Source organism: Rattus norvegicus, chromosome 13 (assembly GCF_036323735.1).
Source record: "Rattus norvegicus strain BN/NHsdMcwi chromosome 13, GRCr8, whole genome shotgun sequence".
Classification (NCBI taxonomy): Eukaryota; Metazoa; Chordata; class Mammalia; order Rodentia; family Muridae; genus Rattus; species Rattus norvegicus.
Window position 1 is genome coordinate 4,304,358 of NC_086031.1, and position 16,738 is coordinate 4,321,095.

General features: G+C 37.3%; 2 protein-coding genes across 5 annotated transcripts in view; one reads left to right on the forward strand and one right to left on the reverse strand.

Moving 5' to 3' along the window:
* Window positions 1-16,738, forward strand: part of Cntnap5c (contactin associated protein-like 5C) — a 1,032,620-nt gene that overhangs the window by 783,093 nt on the left and 232,789 nt on the right.
* On the reverse strand, window positions 3,255-3,786 carry LOC100910714 (60S ribosomal protein L36a-like). Its single transcript, XM_003751219.5, has one exon. It carries the CDS (start codon window positions 3,625-3,627, stop codon window positions 3,265-3,267), a length of 363 nt encoding a protein of 120 aa, XP_003751267.1. The 5' UTR covers window positions 3,628-3,786; the 3' UTR covers window positions 3,255-3,264.

Below are 16,738 nucleotides of genomic sequence, written 5' to 3' on the forward strand. Positions count from 1 at the left end.
CTGCTGTCTTCTCATTAAATAAGTGACCCCATAGATTTTCTCCTGGGCTATTCTTCAAAAATGTCCTTTATTACATCAATGTCTTGTTTTCTGAGTGTATTTTCTAGCATTTCAAGCTACCTTAATACTGATCCTTGCTCTTAGAGCAGAGACATATCAATTACATGATATGTGGTCCACAATGTCTACAGACCAAACACTAAAATCACAGAGTTAACATATATTATTGAAAGGAAGGAAACATTGTATTTTTTTATGCATGGGAAATGGCAAGAGGAAAGAAAAAATGGTTGGCTGAAAGAAAGCAAATGTGTGTTTATATTTCATTCTTTGAGTGGCAAATATTTTCCCAATTGAACCATTTTCTCTGTTGCAGTTTGTGTTTCAGAAGCAAGAGGTTTACAGTGGCACAAATATTAATGTGGCACCACTGACAATGTTTACCTGTCCTTGGTTCATCCTCTGCCTCTGCAATGGCCTGGGAAAGGATAAAGTACATTTCAAGAGGTCACTTGGTTCTGGCTCCACTCCCTTTTTCCTGTCATCAGGCTCATCTTAATGTGCCTCCTCCTAGAGGTGTGTAATTCATTGTTTTTCACTTCATAACTGAACTACAGAGAACTGACTACATTTCAAAGTAAAAGTTGCATAGTCTTAGAAGATACAGGTGGAGCTAGATACAGCACTGAAATTCAACATGTACACTCAGTGTTATGTGGATTCTGGATGAAGTATGCATCAAACAGCAACTCTATCAATGACATTTTTCAACTTGTTATCCAGTTTTCATTACTGATACTTATGAAAAACTCCTCTCTCTTTAACATAAATCTGATTAGGCAAAGGAAGGAAGCAAGTAGAAAGGATAACTCAGTACTGTAGGCCACACTGGCTTTGAAATCAAAGAAATTATTCAGCCTCTGCCTTCTGCATGCTGGAATTAAAGGTGTACATCATCATTCCCAGTCATTTAGTTATTTTAAATATTCGTTTATTTTTAGTTCATTTTCATTAATCTTTGCTTCTACAGAGTTATAAGCATGCTTACTGCTGGTGAATGCTAGAAGAGGGGGCTAGATCACCGCGAATTTGAGCTATTGATAACTTTGTGAATGCTGGGAAACAAATCTGGGTCCTTGGCCAGAACAACAAGTGTAGTAAGCTACTGAGAGGTCTCACCAGCTTCTAACCTCACTTTTAATAAACGCACTACCAATCAGGACATTTCCATCTATGAATCATCTAACCATATCTTAAAGTGTGTATCTCTTAAAACTGTTCACTGGGGATTACTTCCAACATTAAATTTTATGTAGTTGCCTTCATCCTTGTTTGATATGGGGTGTCTTGCTACTAGCTTCTGTGTATACCAGGGTTAAATTATCTCACTGCTCAGCACCTTTCTCCTCTAGCATAACTAATTAAGGATCTCAGCTAGGGCACGGTGCCATCCATAGTAGTCAGACCTTCCTACCTCAGTTAAGAAACTCAAGAGAAAGTGCCACTGACATTACTGGAGGCCAGTCTCCAAGCATATACTACATTATGACAAGTCCTAATTTGAAATTGTCCACTATGGAAAGATTACATTTTGGCAGTTGGAGACTGCAGTATATCATGGAGGTAACGGCATGACAGGGGTAGTATAAGGTAGCTGGTCACATTACTTTAATGTCAGGAAGCAGAGTGGATCTTCATATATCAGTTAGCCCAATCCAGAAAAATGATTAAGCTCAGTTATTTTATAAAATATGATGCTGCTGCTAAAATTGAAGTAATTAGTTTGTTAAATGGTTCCTCCTGGCATATGATGGAGTTCAAGTGCCATTTCTTTAAGAAAGAAAGTCACCATTATTTTCATACCATGGTGACATTAAAGTGACATGGAACCACTGAGTAAAGGGAATATCATGGACTTAGTTAATCTGAGGAACTCCCTGAAGAGATTCAATGACCTTCTTATAACATAAGAGGACTTGTCTGGGCAGAAAGACAAATACTGTTGTGACATTCTCAAGTTGTGTGTCTTTTCCTCATGAGCTTAACTACCATAGTAAAGAGATCTGCATGTTGTAAACTTTTAAATCTGAAACATTATATGACAACTAGAACATGCCACAATATGTAGCAAAAATGCTGGTGGCACTGAGAATATAACATAAAATTGTCTTCAGATCATATGTGTAAATTCTGGCTGGAATGTAAATGAATACCATGTTTCTCCTTTGTTATTATCTCAAGGTATCTTATTACTTACATCCAAACACATCAGAACAAGCAAAAATACAATAAACCTGTGTATAGAGTTGAGCTCCATAAAAAGGAGACTATGTCATCTCCCTGTGACTTCAGTAGGTATGATTGATTAGACGTTGTTCTGGTAGTGATTTGTTCTCTGCCTCTCTCTCTCTCCCTCCTTCCACTTCTCCCCACCCCCCCCCCCCTCTCTCTCTCTCTCTCTCTCTCTCTCTCTCTCTCTCTCTCTCTGTCAGTGTATGTGTGTGGGCACTTGTGTGTATGTGTGCCCATGAAGGTTAGGAGATGATGTCAAGTCTCCTACAGATAGAGTTATAAGATGTACAGGTGCTAGGGTTCAAACAAGTCATTTTTAAGAGCAGCAAGTTTTTTTATCCACAGAACTTTTTCCAGTTCTTGAAAATGTAATTTAATATTCATTGTATAGTTATGAAAAGAATAAAAGGGTAGGCTATGCTGAAATGAATACCCCTCTTGAGGCTGTATGTAGAGCAGGTGAGAGATGTGGCCTCTGGTACTCCTTTTGTCTCAGCAACCTAATAGTATATAGGGATAGACCAGAGAGAGGGCTGTAAAATGGCCTGCATTATTATTTTCTGTTGTGACTGTGGAAACAACCCTTGGAGTTCTTCAAGCTTCTTCATTCCCACACTATTCAGCTTCAATTCCATCATCTTAGCTCTAATCTTGGAAATATCTGGACATCTGAATACTTCTTGTCATACAGATTTAAGAAAAAGGTCACTTGCCCTTTGTTGTTCAAGCTCTTCCATGTGTACTTGCTTCTGTGTTTGTGTGTGTACATACCCACACACATGTATGCATGTATGTGTGTGTGTGTGTGTGTGCATGTGTATATGTCCACACACATGTGGAAGCTAGAGGTTGATGTCATATGCCTTCTTCAATTCATTTCCATTTTAATTTCTTTTTTTTTGAAAGGTCAAGATTTTATTGTCTTCTTAACAAAATCAGCTTAGATTTTATTGTCTTCATAACAACATCAGGTTAGAACTGGATCACTTGGCACTTTCTCTTCTTGTCACCTCCTAGTTCAAAATGCTTGCATCTCTTAATAGCCAGCATCCTCTTAGATCTGCAGTTGGGCTCAACGCACTCCAGTCTCAGCACATTCTTCTTTGTACTTTTAGCCTTTTTGCGGAAAATGGGCTTAGTCTGCCCGCCGTAGCCACTCTGTTTCCTGTCATAACGCCGCTTTCCCTGGGCATACAAAGAATCCTTGCCCATCTTGTACTGCGTCACCTTGTGTGGTTGGTGCTTCCCACATTTCTTGCAGAATGTCTGGCGGGTCTTAGGAACGTTCACCACGTAAGGTGTTGCAGTCACGTGCGCCACCAAAGAGCGCCACATCCACCCACAGCTAAGTCACACCATCAAGTCAATTCCTCCACCCATAACTCGGTTTTCTCTGGGTCGCTCTCTGCTAAGCTAGGTTTCTTGGATACATCAAGGTCATGCCAGAGTCCTGATGCACCCTGAAACGGTACTGTACATGCTGGGTACAAGGATTAAACTTCCATTTTAATTTCTGATTCATAGTCTGTCATGGACCTTGAGCTCAATGATTCACCTAGAGACTTGTCACTGCCAAAGAAATTCAAATTATCATGTAGTTTCTGTTTACCTTCCCGGTTACTGCAGGCATATATCCTTGAACATAGCTTTGTCCTTGGGAACTGTCATTTAAGACCAGGTCTTCATAATTTTGTATTAAGTACTTTGCTGGCACATGCATCTCCCTCAGCCCATCTGTCCTGTTGTTCAACCTCTTTAAATTTTTTGTTGTTTTTTCAGTTGCTAAATGCATATAGTAAAATGTTTTTATAGGCAATATTTAAAAGATGGCAAAAATATTCTAAAACAATATTTATATCGCCTCCTGTGATTCTCAGCAAATAATATTAGTAATAAAGCTTACTTTCCATAATCACCTGGCATATGGATAAAAAACTTTTAGTTTGTCCAATACAAAGAATTGTTGAGTGATGAATAAAATCTCAGTGCTGGTCAGTGGGTGCATATGAATTTAAGCGACATACATATTACATACACAAAGAGCAGCTGAAGTAATGAATATGCTCAATGCATTTATTTTTATTTCTGGTATACAAAAACAATGTTTTGATGACATTTTACTTCCTATTTTCATTCTCACTATACATTTGGAAAATTTCTTATGCTTGCTGATTGCCAGTGCCAATATAGTAATTTTTGTGACTTTGTGAGAGTATGTTCCTTAATTGGTAAAGACATGTTAAGGATATTCCTACATTTTATATTTGTATTCTTATAAAACCCACAATGGACATTTCATTTTAATTCTTTCATTTCTTGCATTTAATTCAAACTTATGTTGTATGCTTTTATGTGTATGTGTGTGTGTCTGTGTGTGTGTGTGTGTGTGTGTGTGTGTGTGTGTGTGTGTGTGTGTGGCATGCACCTGCACGTATGTATTCATAAGATACAGAGAACAGAGGCCAGAGGCCAAAGCCATTAATTTTTCCTCATTTACTCGGTACTTTGTCTTGTGAGCTGTGGTCTTGATGGTTTGAAACTTGCACAGCAGTAGCATAGTCTGTTTGGCAAGGAAGTTCAGATATCTGCCTTCCTCTTCCTTCTTATTCCTAGGATTACAGTTCATGTGCTAATTCACTAGTCCTTTTTTAAGGGACTGTAAACTTTAGCTCTATTTAATCTATTGGTAGCTTTCAGCATTTCGATCTGTAGTACTTGTTATTATGTGTTTTTAATGAAGGGCTGAGAAACTTGGTTGCTTTCTGCTTTAAATAGTTTCTGAAATTATAAGTACCCTTTCTCCTGGTGCAGATGCAAGGAACATCTTTTGATTTCTACTCATACTCACTGCTGTCCAGAGTGTCAGGAGTTCAACTGATCTAACAAGAAATCACTCATACCTAATGGCATTTCCATGATAACATTTCTTTTCAAAATAAAATATTTAGGGTACTCAGAAAATTACTTTAAAACTTTTAGTGTAAATTATTAGATGGCCCTATTATTGTGCCAGTTGTATTAGGACTTTCATATAAGGAGGGAAAATTAAAACCCAGAAATATCTATTTCCATGAAAAAACATTAGAGACCTCACCAAACATAATATTTAGAATTAAACTGTCAACATTATGTCCATTTGCAATAGTGAATACATTTCTTTTATTTTTCATAACTTAAAAATAACACATATGCTACTTGTGGACCTGAACCCTGTTGCCAAGGCAATGAAATTCACAGTTTCTGTGGAGATAGCAGTAACTGTGAGCTTTATGAAATCCCACTGAGAATGTTGTTCCCAACCATTCCCTTTCTCTTCCTTTAGTGAGTAGGATAATCACCATGTCTGAATACTTGGGATAAGAAGAGGTTTGGACTGGAGGTGACTTTTCACATTTTAGACTATTTGTCTACATAATGATAAGAGAGAGAAAGACCTAAGTCTATAACAATCAATTTATGTTCATTCTATACACACACGACCTATAATATTGCAGTAATTTTTGTTAACCATGTAAAAGTTTATTTTGTATTTTTAGTTGGTGACTCACGAGTGTACTCAAAATTGTTTTTAGTTTCAGATCATTTCCTGTTTTTTGTTTTCTGAAAAGGAATATTCTTCTGGTACTTTAAAATATTTTTTCTTATCTTCCCAGCTAATACTGTTGTTTACTGATGTCTAGATCAATTCACAATGAAGGTTCCACAATGTAGTGTAATGTAGCCAATCTTTTTATACAACACCTGAAGGGAAGGCTACATCTCCCAATTCCTTTCAACTATAGTTTGAAAAGATTTGTTACTTTTTACTTCATTGTAAATCAATGGAAATAATAAGATGTCTCAGATAAAAAGTGAAAGCTACACCTGTTTTCCTCTCACCTCACAAAAATACCATAGCAAATGTGTGCTTCTCTACACATCAAGTACTCAATGTGGCATATTTGAAATGTACAAATCAAACAGAAGCTGAAAGGGAAGTTTTTTATTAAATATCAAAATCAGCATTTGAATATAGTGACAATCATATTATTCTCTTAAATGCCAGTATTGCTTCCAATATTCTCTGTAGGGCTTGTGTAAACCAGTCTGGGACAAAGCAGGTTCTTGATGAAGAAAATCTTAAATCCAGGCATGATGGTACACACATTTAATCCCAGCATTACAGGACACAGAACCATGAAAATCTCCAAGTTCAAGATAAATCTACACAGCAAGTTCCAGAAAACCAAGCTTAGGCAGAGAGGGAATAGGAAAACCAAAAGCTGGTAATAATACAAGCAGGGGGCAGGGGAAGCATGTTCCAGCCTCAGCAAGTGGTAGAACATCAGCCCTAGCAAGTGGCAAACACCAGTTGCAGCAAGTGGCAGAACACAGTTGCTTCTGCCATCTGGCTCTGACTTTGGGATGAAAAATAGAAGGGACTATTGGGACAATTCATGATGGTTAACAGGAGCTGCAAAATGAGTGCTTGTTGTTATAAAAATACAAAAATAAAAAAGTATGGTTGCCTGTTACCCTGCTTGGTCTGCACCGCGGAGCCCAAAGGTATGTGCTAGATATCTTGGCGGAAACACATCCCAGCAGCACGCTTTCCTACACTCAAACCCTCACATAAAAGAACACACAAGACAATAATCTTTGACCCCATTGATAAGATATGATTGCCCACTTAAACATACAAAGCCCAGTATAATCCATCCCTTGAGAACATTGATAACAACATGCAAATACACAGAGCAGAATCTTAACATCACCTGCCATGGCTTCTCCCCTCTCTCCTGTCCTGTCTCTCCTCTCTCTCCTCGTCTCCTCCTCCTCCTTCAAACTTCTCTTCCACCCATCCTTCCTTCTCCTCCAATGACAGGCTTCCTTTTATCCTGTACCTGCCCCTCACCTGTACTTTACAAATTCAATGGGGAGTTGGTTCTGGTGAAGTCACCTGAGTTCTGAGTAAGTGACTAGGCAGCTGTGTTTGGGGCAGTGGAAATAGCAACAAAATACAGATAATGTCAGTGCAAACCACAACAAGTTCCGATTAAGATGGCCCAGCATCACTGAGGGGGGATTCTTCTGGGAATAGTTTTCTTAGAGCACAAAGAAGCTGTGTTCTAATAATAATCAAGGTGTGTCTCATGCTACAGCTGCCCTTGTTAATGTGTAAGAGTCACCCAGTATGTACTGGAATTGAAGGTATGAAGAATTTATGAAGAATAGCCGAAGCTTGACACCATGAGAAGCCAAAGAAGGCCATTGGGGAAGGTTCATCTTCAGTTGTAGTTGACAGCCCAGGACTGATGGAGTCATGCAAAAGATTTGAGGGTTGGAACCATCAAGAGAGCCTAGGAGAGATTATTGGTGAAGCCTAGTTGCTGTGAAAAACACCAGTGTATTTGAGATGCCCTTACCATGGAATTATCACCAAGAATAGCAGCAGCAGTGGAGGGGATCAACCTGAACTTAGAGTACTATAGAGGGCAGAGTTGGAGAAGTGAGGAGCCCAGGAGATCACTTGTGGATCCCAGATAATGGAACAAGAAGCTGTAATGTCGAAATTGACTTAGAGGCCCCAAGATGTTCAAAATGCCAGAGCTGTGAGATATCTACTGATGAAAGTTGCTAACAGGAGTAGAACAAGCCTAGGAGACAGAAATTTGTTGCAGTTAACAAAGTCAAAAATGGAGCTGGAGATATGAAGACTGCTTTGACATTAGAAATTGAAATGCAGAGTTTGGAGTTTGTCCATCTGGTTTTCTCTCTTGCTTTGGGGATTACATTGGGTGAATGTCAGAAGCGACTTTGAACTTTGGACTTTTAACATTTTTGAGACTACTGTAAACTTTGGACTTATGAAGTTTGACAAAATCTATTTTGCCTTATTCTATGTTTAGGAATGATCCCTATAGACCCATATATTTGAAAAAGGCTATGGGGCCAGGGAGTGGAATGTGATGGCTTGTTTATGTTTGGATCATGGGGTGGTACAACTAGAAGGTATGGCCTTGTTGAAGTAGGTGTGTCACTGTGATGTGGGCTTTAATACTCTGGTCCTGGCTGCCTAGAGGCCAATCTTCTATTGGCCTTCAGATAAAGATGTATAATTATCAGCTCCTCCTGTACCATGCCTGCCTAGATGCTGCCATGTTTCTGCTTTGATGAAAATGGACTGAAGCTCTGAACCTGTAAGCATGTTCCAATTAAAGGTTGTCCTTTTTAATATTTGCCTAGGTCATGGTTTTTGTTCAGAGTAGTAAAACCCTAAGAGAGCAAACAAATGATAGAAGGGTTTATCTTGTAGGAGAATGGTGTGTATATGATCCTAAATAAATAGTATTAGAAGGAGAATAGATGAGTCTTTGAAATTGCTGATAGGAAACAAAGATTAGAGAAATAAAAGATTTAGTATAAGCATTTAAAAAGGCATTGCTTTCTTCTCCTAACTGTTTGAAGGATTGGAGATGACAATGCATTGGAGACATCTGGCTATTTTACTTGCATAAAGTTTAAAACAGTGTAAGAATTTATTTTATTCTTAGCAGTCGGATACCTTTCTCTCCTTACACAAAAAAAGCTACTAAAGACTGCCTCCAGCCTGAAAACTGCAAGATATGAAAAACAGAGTATATTAAGACTTTTAATTAATGTGCTTTTGCATTGTGTTTATTTTCTGTTTTAAGGAAGCTAAAACATTAGTTTGGGTCTAATGATCCAGGATTCATAAAATGTAAGTAAATTTAAGGGTTTCTAAAACTAATACTAACAATGATCAAAGCCTTGATGATGTAACATTAGTAAATAAAAGACTGTGTTCAGGCTCTTTCACCATGAGAAACCAAAAGAACAAGAAGAGACAAGACAAAAGAAGAGAAAGGGAGGAGGCAAAATAGTGAAACGGAAGAAGGAAAAAGATTGAGAAAAAGAAAGAAGGAGGAGTGATGAGAATGCTTGTGCAAATAGAGCACATGAACTGATGGCTCATATTCGTTACTGAATCTGAGTCATTATTGAATCAGTGCTGCTCCCATTTTACCTCTCTCAGACCACTTCTCTATGCTGAGGCTAGATCTTGACTCTATTGTTATTTATAAGGCCTTCTAAGCTTTCAATTCCATCTGCACATTAGCTTTTATTCCCTGATATACTTTCATCTTTTCACTCAATGTAGCTTCTAAATCTTGATCTTTTTCATCAGCCATATATTTCAGCCATATATTTCCATTTTCTAAGTTACCACTAAAGAGTCATTGATTCAAGAGCATTGTATTGTTCACTTTTTTAAACACTAGTTTATTATTGTTCTTTTAAATTCTGTATCTTGGTGTATCTCAAGGTAATTAAGAAACAATTCTCAATTCATTGTAGAGAATTTTTATAAAACTAGTACATTTGGGGAGGGCCACAGGTACAACCTAAATTTAAAATGTTTGCTTTTTCAGTGTTGAAACACTGTTTTAAGTAAAATGGTATGCTGTGTATAAATTTATTTATACCCTGAAACATCTTTTAGTAGTGATAGGACAGTGGTGGTTGGTTTGTGTTGCTAGTTCTTCAACGTGGTAATTATAAGTTCTCTATTGCTGAAATACATGGGTTCATTGTGGGTAGGTTTGGGGTTTTATTGTCTTAGTCTTCCATATTCTTTATTTTGTTTATGTAATCAGTTCATATGAACAGTTATCCTAGTTTTCGTATCTTGTGTGGAACTCTAACCTGCCTTATACTTGGTCAGGACAGGAGTATCCACATCCAGACTAGCTCTCATGTTATCAAATTTTATTACATTTCGGGCCCTGTAAATTTTTTGAGTTGGTCCCAGAAGACTGAGCGTCTTTCTTCATGTTGTCCTGCTTCTATCTTCTTCATTACTTATGTAAATATATCTTTCAAGCTCTTTGAATTTATTCCCAGAAATTAAGAACATTTACCTGGTGTTGTTGACACTTGCTTTTCGTCCTAGCACTCAGGAGGCAGTGGCAGATGAGTCTTTGAGTCTTAAACATCATCCAGATCTATAGAGTTCCAGGAAAGCCAAGGCTACAAAGTGAAACCCTGTCTCAAACAAACAAACAAACAAACAAACAAACAACCCAAGAAAACTAAAAAACAAAACAAAACCAGCAGTATCAACAATAAAAACAACAAATATAAAATAAAAGAGTACTACTGAATAATGGATCTACATTTTCATATATATTTTTAATTATGTGCATGTATGCCTTTCTGTAATTTGTATACATGAGTGAAGTTGCCTGTGGAAGCTAGAAAATGCCATCAGAAGCCCTGGAGCTAGAGTAATAGACAGTAGAGATCCAACTAAGTGTTTGAGTTGATGAGAAATAAACTTGGGTCCTCTATAAGAGCAGAATTCATTCTTTGCAACTAAACCATCTTTTTAGTTCCATAACACTGACTTTATTGTTGAGAAGCACCCATATTGTTATCTTCTACAAACTTCTATTACCAACAATGATACTCAAGGGTGAGTTTCTACAGACTTATTAGTAACATCCACCTTAACAGATCAAAAGTGACATCCTCTTATGACTTTGCCTTGAATTTGGATGATGATTAAGGCTGTTGAGTAGGTTTTCAAATATTTAGGTAGTCATCTACTTACTTTAAGTGCTACTTTTTCAGGTCTTCCCTCTTGCTTAAATGGTTTCTCTGTTTAGTCCCTGAGTTAATTAAAGTGTGCATATGTTTTGAAATTCAAAAATTTGTTATCTCTTATTGTATTCACATTTGGTGATTGTTTCTTAGTGTCACACAGAAGTTTTTAATTTGGTGAAATACTACCTGTCAATTTTTGACAATGTCATGTGTACTTGGGAAAGCAGTCACATGATAAATTTTTTTGCCAAAGAGACACTAAGATTTTCTTTCCAAATATTTTCTTCTAGTAGTTTTATTGTGAGAAATCTTCTACGTAGTCATCGTTTTAATAGCTGAGTAGTACATGTAGTCTACATGTACTACATTTTCTGTATCTGTTCCTCTGTTGAGGGACAACTGGGATCTTCCCAGCATCTGGCTATTATAAATAAGGCTGCTATAAACATAGTGGAACATATGTCCTTGTCATATGTTGGATCATCGTTTGAGTAGATGTCTAAAAGTTGCATAGCTGGGTCCTCAGGTAGTGCAATATCCAATTTTCTTAGGAAATTCAACACTGATTTCCAGAGTGGTTGTACGAGCTTGCAATTCCACCAACAATGCGGGAGTGTTCCTTTTTCTCCACATCCTCACTAGAATCTGCTGTCACTGGAGATTTTTATCTTAGCCATTTTGACTCCTGTGAGGTGGAATGTTTTGATTTGCATTTCCCTGATTATTATGGATGCTGAACATGTCTTTAGGTGCTTCTTAGCCATTCAATATTCCACAGTTGAGAATTCTTTGTTTAGCTCTGAACCCCATTTTTAAATATAGTTATTTGATAGTCTGGAGTTGAACTTCTGGTGTTCTTTGTATATATTGGATCTTAGCCCTCTATCAAATGTAGGAATGGGAGAGATCTTTTCTCAATCTGCTGGTTGCCATTTTGTCCTAATTACAGTGTCCTTTGCTTTACAGAAGCTGTGCAATTTTATGAGGTCCCATTTTTCAATTCTTCATCTTAGAACATAAGTCATTGGTATTCAGTTCAGGAAAATTTTCCTAGTGCCCATGTGTTTGAAATTGTTCCCTACTTTTTCTTGTACTAGTTTAAGTGCATCTGGTTTTATGTGGACGTCTTTGATCCATTTAGACTGGAGCACTGTACAGGGCAGTAAGAATGGATTGATTTGCATTCTTCTACATCCTGACGGCCAGTTGAACTAGCACCATTTGTTGAAAATGCTATCTTTCTTTTTCCACTGGATGGTGGTAGCTAATTCATTAAAGATCAAGTGACCATAGGTATGTTGATTCATTTCTGGGTCGTAAATTCAATTCCACTGATCTACCTGTCTATAGATCTGTATGTACCACTATCAAATTGTTTTTATCACTGTTGCTCTGTATTACAGCATGAGGCCAGGGACGATGATCCCCTAGAATTTCTTTTATTTATGAGGATAGTTTTTGCTATCCCGGGTTTTTTTGTTATTCCAAATGAATTTGCAAATTGCTCTTTCTAACTCTATGAAGAATTGAGTTAGAATTGTGATAGTGATTGCATTGAATCTGTTGATTGCTTTTGGCAAGATGGCCATTATTACAATATTAATTGTGTCAATCCATGAGCATGGGAGATCTTTGCAACTTCTGAAATCATCTTCAATTTACTTCTTCAGGGATTTGAAGTTCTTGTCCTACAGATCTTTCACTTGCTGGGTTAGAGTCACACCCTGGTATTTTATATTAATTGTGACTATTGTGAATAGTGTCATTTCTGTAATTTCTTTCTCAACCTGTTTATCCTTTCAGTAGAGAAGGCTAGTGATTTGTTTGAGTTAATTTTATATCCAGCCAATTTGATGAAGTTGTTTATAAGGTTTAGGAGATCTCTGGTGGAATTTTTAAGATAACATAATTATTTTTTCCTATTATTTGCAAATAGTGATATTTTGACTTCTTCCTTTCCAATTTGTAACATTTTGAGCTCCTTTTGTTGTCTGATTGCTCTGGCTATGACTTCATACTATTTTCAGTAGGTAGGGAGAGAGTGGGCAGCTTTGTCTAGTCCTTGATTTTAGTGAGATTGCTTCAACTTCCTCTCCATTTAGTTTGATGTTGGCTACTAGATTGTTCTGTATTGCTTTTACTATATTTAGGTATGAGCCTTGAATTCCTGATTTTTCCAAGTCTTTTAGCATGAAAGGGTGTTGAATTTTGTCAAATGTTCTCTTATCATCTAATGAAATTCATAGGCAAATGGATAAATCTAGAAATATCATCCCTAGTGAATTAACCCAATTTCTATAAAACACACATTGTGTATACTCATTGATAAGTAGATATTACCCAAAAGTTCAGATTTCCCAAGATACAATCTACAGACCACATGAAGCTCAAGAAGTAGGATGATGAAAGTATGGATGTTTTAGTCCTTTTTAGAACTAGACTCTTTTTTGAACAAAAATATTCTTAGGTAGAAATAAAGAGACAAAGTTTGGAGCAAAGACTGAAGGAAAGGTCATCCTGAGACTGTCCCACCTGGGGATCCAGACCATATATGTATACAACCACCAAACCCAAACAATATTGCTAATGCCAAAAAGTATATGCTGGTAGGAGCCTGATATAGCTATCTCCTGAGAGTGTCTGCCAGAACATGACAAATACAGAGGTGGATGCTTGCAGCCAACCATTGAACTGAGAATGGGGATCCCATTGGAGGAGTTATAGAAACATTGGAGGAGCTGAAGGGGCTTTTATTCCCATAAGAACAACAATACTAACCAACCAGAGCTCCCAGGGATTAAACCAGCATCCAAAGAGTACACATGGACATATCCATGGCTCCAGCTGCATATGTAGCAGAGGGTGGCTTTGTTGGGCACTAATGGGAGGATTGGAATTGGTCCTGCTATGATTCAGTCCCCCAATATAGGGGGAATGTCAGGGCATGGAGGTGGGAATAGGTGGGTGTAGATACATCCTCATAGAAGAAGTGTGAGGCGGAATGGGATTGGGGGTTTTTGGACATGAAACTGGGAAGGAGGATAACATTTGAAATGTAAGCACAAAAATAATCCAATAAAAATGAAAAGAAAAAAATGAAAAAAAATTCTATTGAATATTTGTTTGAGGTTGATTTTTTAAAGAGTTATAAACTATGGTTCTTCATGATATTCAGTGTTCGTAACACACTTTATTACGAAGAGTGTATTTTAAATGCATTTTCAATGTTTTTAGCAATCCAATTGATGATCAGTTTACTGGCATGGGTTTATCACTCATTTTTGTATACTGTCCTTGGGATTTGTATCTGTTTACATACTGCTGCCATACTACTTTCATTTGAAACTTTGAAATTTATCTTGCAATCAATTACCACCGTGCTGCTACTCTTGCTTATATTTGTGTTGAATTTTAAGATCTTTTGTAGTTTTACATAATTATAGAACTGTTCTTCTACTTATGTTAAAAATGGCTTTAGAATTTCTTCAGTTACTGTGTTAGATCTGTAGTAAATTTGGGTGGTTTTAACATATTAAAAATTTAAAGTACTCTAATCTACATACCTTTTATAATACTTTCATGTTTCTCAGTTTCACTAGTCAGTATTTTCTAATATTCTATGTGCAACATTTTCTGTGTTTGACTAATTTTTCCCCTGGTTATTTCATTCATTTAGACTAAACAAGTTTATTACGTCTGGATTTGATTTTTCATTATTTTACAGGTCCATAGAAATATTAATGGTTTTGAACTTTTATCTTTTTATTGATTTTTTCATGAATTTCACATCATTAGCCCCATTCCCATTTATTCCTGTCTCTTTGTATTCCCCAGCCCACCTCTGCCCTTGCAACTTCCCGCCTCAACATAGCAAAAACAAGCCGGTTGTGACAGCTCTAATATTTCATAGTATGACTCATACTACATCCTTGTTTTGCCCATTTCTTTTCTTGGAAATGTTAATTGAATTGAGTCCTTAGTGTTGTTTTGGAATGAGACCACTGGCTTCTGCTCCAGTATTAACATTGTATCCTCATTGGAACTCCCCTCAGATATCTTGTTGTTGCCCTCTGTCATGGAGGGCCTGCAGATTTAGGGTGACCCCTTTAGGCACTCTAGTAGTTAATCAATGAGATAAATGTTGGGGTTGACCAACTTACAGCCCTGCATCTGGGCCTTGGTGGTAGATGGGGTAGTCAGACTCTCTGCTCTCCTGCACTCACACCACCAGGTCTAGATCTCCAGCACGGCCCTGACCAGCTTACTCAATGCTGCAATAGGCAATGGGCTGGGACAGCTCTCTGTCTCTCACACCATCAGCCCCTGAACCATGGAAGACTCTATTGTGCTTCCTGTGAGAGGTAGTTCTCCGTATGTGTGTTGGGAGAAGGGGGTTTCCTGAATAATGTTGCCGGCAAGGAGAAGGGCCAGCTCTCTTACTCTTACACCTTCAAGCCAGTTCTTCCATGATACCCTGGTGACAGGTAGGGCAAAGTTCTGCACAGCCCTCATATATCAACATGGCCCCAGGAACCAGCCTTGACTAGGAATGTTTGCTGGGTTTTTGATGGTAACATACCTCTGATACTGCAGGGCCAAAGACTAAGACATGGCCCTCAGTAACATCACAAAGTAGGAACCTCACGATGGATAAAGATGGCATCACTGGCTACTCATATTAGGCTGTTCCTAACTGCACTCAAGTCTCTACTTGCACCTTTCCTCATTATGCAAACATCCTTCTACTTCCCTTTCATTTTTTTCTGTCATTTTTCTTGCTCATCTTACTGGTGTTATAGGCCTTTGAATATCCTCATTCTTCTCAGGAATGCTATGCTCTGCCCATACATATGCCCATGCACATAATTTATTCAGTTATTAGACCATTTGTAATGTATGTTGATAGTGAGATTATAATGATTACTAGTGATCTCTACCATTACGTAGTTTATTGTTGATATCTCACAACTCTGTTTAAAGATTTACTCTGTCTGTATACTTGTGTGGAGTACAGAAAAAAAGTTAGAGTTGATTCTCTCCATCCATAGTAAGGAATCTAGGTATTGAACTTAGATTATAAGGCTTATTAGGAGGGACCTTCACTTAATGACCTATTTTATTACCTCAAACCCAATTGCTTTTTCTCTACCACTTATGATATGGAAACAAGTTATAATAAGTATATTGTGAGTACTGAGTAAAAACCAGTTAATGTTTTCTCTTTTGTATTTCAAACACTGCGTTTTACCAACATATAAAACTAAAGATAATCATGTGGTCACTCACTATAAGTTTTCTGCATATAAATTCATAATTAATTGATGTATCACAATTCAATGCAGATTAAATTTTTCATGTGTTTTCTGACTGCAAATTGCCTTTTAGAACAGTTAAAGGACATCTGTTTGCTATTATGAAACAGAAAATACTTGAGAAAAGGAAATCCACAGCTTTCTTTTGTGTGTGTGTGTGTGTGTGTGTGTGTGTGTGTGTGTGTGTGTTGGGAATGTTTGTGTACACATAATCATAAACAAGAGAGGGCTTAATACATATTATTCAAATATATTCCTCGGAAATAGGAGACAGAGGAATGAAATCCTGTTTTTATTGCTATCATTATGCTGATTATCCTCTGACCATTTCTTCCTGGTTGGTGTAGTTGTACAGTCTTCATATTTTATTCATTAGAAGAGCTGCTCTGTGCTCAATTTTCTTATGCTGCTGCAGTGCAAGTATTTTGAACTTCTTAATGGGTGCGATCTGTGGTTCTATCTACTTTCAGTCTGAGATTTGCTAAAACCTTTAATAAGCATTAGACTTCAAGACATCGATTCAACTA

What these genes read in the sequence shown, in the direction of transcription:
- LOC100910714 (XM_003751219.5), bottom strand. Translation starts at nt 3,627, where the DNA reads ATGTGGCGCTCTTTGGTGGCGCACGTGACTGCAACACCTTACGTGGTG.